The sequence below is a fragment of the Corvus brachyrhynchos genome, unplaced genomic scaffold (assembly GCF_000691975.1).
Source record: "Corvus brachyrhynchos isolate BGI_N302 unplaced genomic scaffold, ASM69197v1 scaffold139, whole genome shotgun sequence".
Taxonomy (NCBI): Eukaryota; Metazoa; Chordata; class Aves; order Passeriformes; family Corvidae; genus Corvus; species Corvus brachyrhynchos.
Window position 1 is genome coordinate 58,457 of NW_008246062.1, and position 3,432 is coordinate 61,888.

The following is a 3,432-nucleotide window of genomic DNA, read 5'->3' on the forward strand; positions in this document are numbered from 1 at the left end:
TGACACGAGGGACAATCAGATCCCTCGCTTTTCTTTCTTTTTTGTCTGAGGCCTCTGCTGAGGTTTCAGAGGTCTGGAGAAAGCTGCTGTACACCAAGGAGTCAGTCTGTGAGAGGTCTCTGTCTGGAAGGGCAGAGGTCCGAGTAATGCTGAGCTCTGGCTGGCAGAAGGGGTTGGTCCTTTTGCTCACGGAGCAGCACTGTCTATCGGGGACCTGGCAATGCACCAGGGGAATGTGATGGACAATCAGCGTCTCACCAGTCAGTTTGGGAGGACTATCCATGGTGAGGAATACTCTTCAGGGCATCAGTGAAGCTGGTACCACCCACGAACAGGTAGGGCTGCACATGAGAGGCAGGGAGGACACTTCTCATGAGGGAATTCAGATACCTACAGAGAGACAAAATCACAAAGGAAGTCACCTCTTGGGAAAGGCAGTGACTATTTAAAGCATCCTTGGTTTGAGTGAAGATTCCATGTGTTGACAAGGATCAAACAGACTGGTTTCTTGTCAGCACAAGTACCTGAGCACGAGGTCCTTCTTCTGGGAAACAAACCATCACAATGTAAAACAAATATGTCACCCTCCATGCAGGCTCCTGGGACAACACTTGTGATTCCACCTGACCCCTCTCAAAGTTACCTGAAGAGAGTAACTGATTTCAGTCAAGTGGCCAAAGAGCTGTACAGGCTTTGGGCCAAACAAAGACCTCACTGCAGATGGCACTGTGTGCTCACAGGAAAACAGTACAGGGTATGAAGTCAAGCACTGCACTCTGGTGAGAGCAGTCTATCTTCTCACACTGGATTGAACATCTTTGCTTTCCTTCAAGAACCAAACACAGCAAGGTCCTGCAACAGACACACAAAAGTCCAGGCAGACTGGAAAGCAGGAGCAGACTAAAACAGAAAAGCAGCAACAGTCATTCCTCTCCAAAATCCAGGAGACCCCATGAGGTCTTGAGCCCTTTTAATGGTGCCAGAGGAACATGCCAAAGTATGCAACTACTTATGCACACAAGGGCCTCTCCAGTGAAAAGGAGTGGATGACTTCACTGGGGCCATGGGGAGGCACAGGCATCGGTCAAAGAGGTCCCATACAGCCCACTGGCTTTTGCTGACGTTTTGCTGATGGTGAAGCCTCAGCTCAAACTGGTCCCTCCTGTGGTCTGTGAGGGATTCATATCTCTCTGCCACATTATCTGTGGCATTTACCTGCTTATCTTATTACCTGCTGTACTTCACAACAGTGTGACTGCCACAGTCCCAGGACAGGCGACCATATAGGCAGGGCACTGCACAGGCAGGGCACTAAGAGCCCCACTCTCCCTGTGTTCACTAAATAGCAGGTTCTCGTAGAGCCAGCAGAATAACAAAACGGTTTGGACTGAAGGGACCTTAAAGAACATCTTGTTCCAACCCCCCTGCCATGGGCAGGGACACCTTCCCTGGGACCGGGTTGCGCAAAGCCCCATCCAACCTGGCCTTGAGCCACTCCCAGCGTCAACAACTGGGCATCAACAATTTCTCTGAGGAATCCATTCCAGTGCCTCTCTACCCTCAGAGTAAAGAATTTCTTCCTAAGATCTAATCTAAACATGCCACCTTCCAGTTTAAAGCCTTTCCCCGTTGTCCTGTCACTCTCGGCTTGTGTCAAAAGTGCCTCTTCATCTTTTCTTGTAGATGTTCACCAGCACTTGACGTGGGATAGCAAAAGACAAACTCACTTCTCCCTCCCCACCTAACCCAGAAGTCCAGCCTACAAGCACCTCCAGCACAGTCTGCAGGGAGTTTTCCTCCTCCCTTCCCGTCTACATATCAGATAATCCAACACAGACAAGTGTATGGGTGGGTAGCTAAGGCAGCAAGGAGAGGGAGAATCCACAAAAGACAGCAGTGATCCAGGATGAGTCTGAGAGATTAAAAAATGACCTAGTGCTCTCACAGATCTACCACTTGCCCTGAAAATCTTGGCCCAAGCACCCTCGGTCAGCATTACACATCCTGTAACTCATCCAGGCATCCTCAGTGCTCAGTGCAACCTGAAAAGTGCATCCTTGGATCCTGTTCTGGACTCCAGGACTCCATCACTGACCTTCAGACTCCAGAAAGTGGTATGTACAGTGGATTTTGCCTACCTTACCCCAGCATTTGTGATTGTGAGGTGATAATGGATTTGGAGCAGACCTGCAAAGGCACATGGGAGCCCAGGAGGGAAACTAAGAAATGTGGGTTAAGTGAAGTTAGAACAAGAGCTTAAGCAATGAGACAGCTACACAGAAACATCAGGAACTTAACTTCTTTCAGCCTCAAGGTGTAAGAATAGCAATTAGAAGATGATAGAAATGATCAAAAGAAGTACTTTCCTCCCACGCACAGTAGTGCATCTCACAGACACAGGATGATGCTGGCAGGAAATAAAACTACAAAGATGGAAACAGAGCTAATGTTTACAGTAAACTCCCAATAATGCGAAAGTTAATGCTGACACCAGTGTCAGAGAACAGACAGGCCTTCTGGTACATGCTGCCAGAGACTTACATGGCCAGGACTCTCACCTACATGTCTGCTTCTCCTGGCATGTTTCATCCAGGTTTAGGCTCTGAAGAAGAGAGATCACCTGGACCACTTGGACCACATCCAACTGGACTATTAATTGTGCAACCCTAAACTCTCTCCCTCACCTTAGTCTACCTAAAACCTCTATCAACCTTTACACCCCTTTCAGTGACTCCTCTGTCTTACAAGCTTTTGGCTCCTTTCCCACAGCTGCTGCCACAGAGGCTGATCTGTACTCAGCCTAGATCCTGGGGGACAGCTTTTTTTCATCAAGGATTCCTAAGATCCCATTGCTCAAGAGCCACTGTGGATAACAGCAGCTCCTGACCCTGAGCCTAGAGCACACATAGACACACACACTTGCTGGAGTGGTGTTCATGCCCCAATTTGGACCTTGTGCACCAGTGATGGCACAGCAGGAGGTCTGATTTTATCTGAGTTTATTTCTAGTTAACTCAGCAGAAGCTTATCCTGTCTCCCCGCCCCTGCCTCACAAGCATTTTGGGAAAAAAGCTGGTCCCCCAGTGCCTGTGTACTCATGTAGCCCACCCCTGCCTTTGTTACTGCTCTTGTATCTGACTGTAATGCTCAGATCACACCTCTCCACCAGGCTATGCTGTATTTCAAGTGCTGCCACTATGCAACCACCTGAAAAGCATCATTTTGAGGATACAGACAATGATGGCAGCACAGCCCATTGCTGAAGCACCAGGTCTCTGCTGCCTCTGGGAAATGGCTGCCTGGAGCAGGCTCCCAGCACCAGCATCCATCTGCTGACAAGCCCCGCACACAATTCACGTCAGTGCAGAAGCTGCTGTGGGAGGACAAGGCTTGCACAGACACACTTTGACATTTGAAAGCAAAATGTCAGAG

General features: G+C 49.0%; 1 protein-coding gene across 1 annotated transcript in view; it reads right to left on the bottom strand.

Moving 5' to 3' along the window:
• The window catches only part of RUSC2 (RUN and SH3 domain containing 2), a 59,622-nt gene that overhangs the window by 18,150 nt on the left and 38,040 nt on the right, over positions 1–3,432 (bottom strand). The window contains 1 exon segment of the mRNA XM_017746583.1: positions 1–390. This exon segment is cut by the window's left edge and continues 14 nt beyond it. Within this exon segment, the coding sequence (XP_017602072.1) occupies positions 1–283 (283 nt within the window). The 5' untranslated portion in view covers positions 284–390.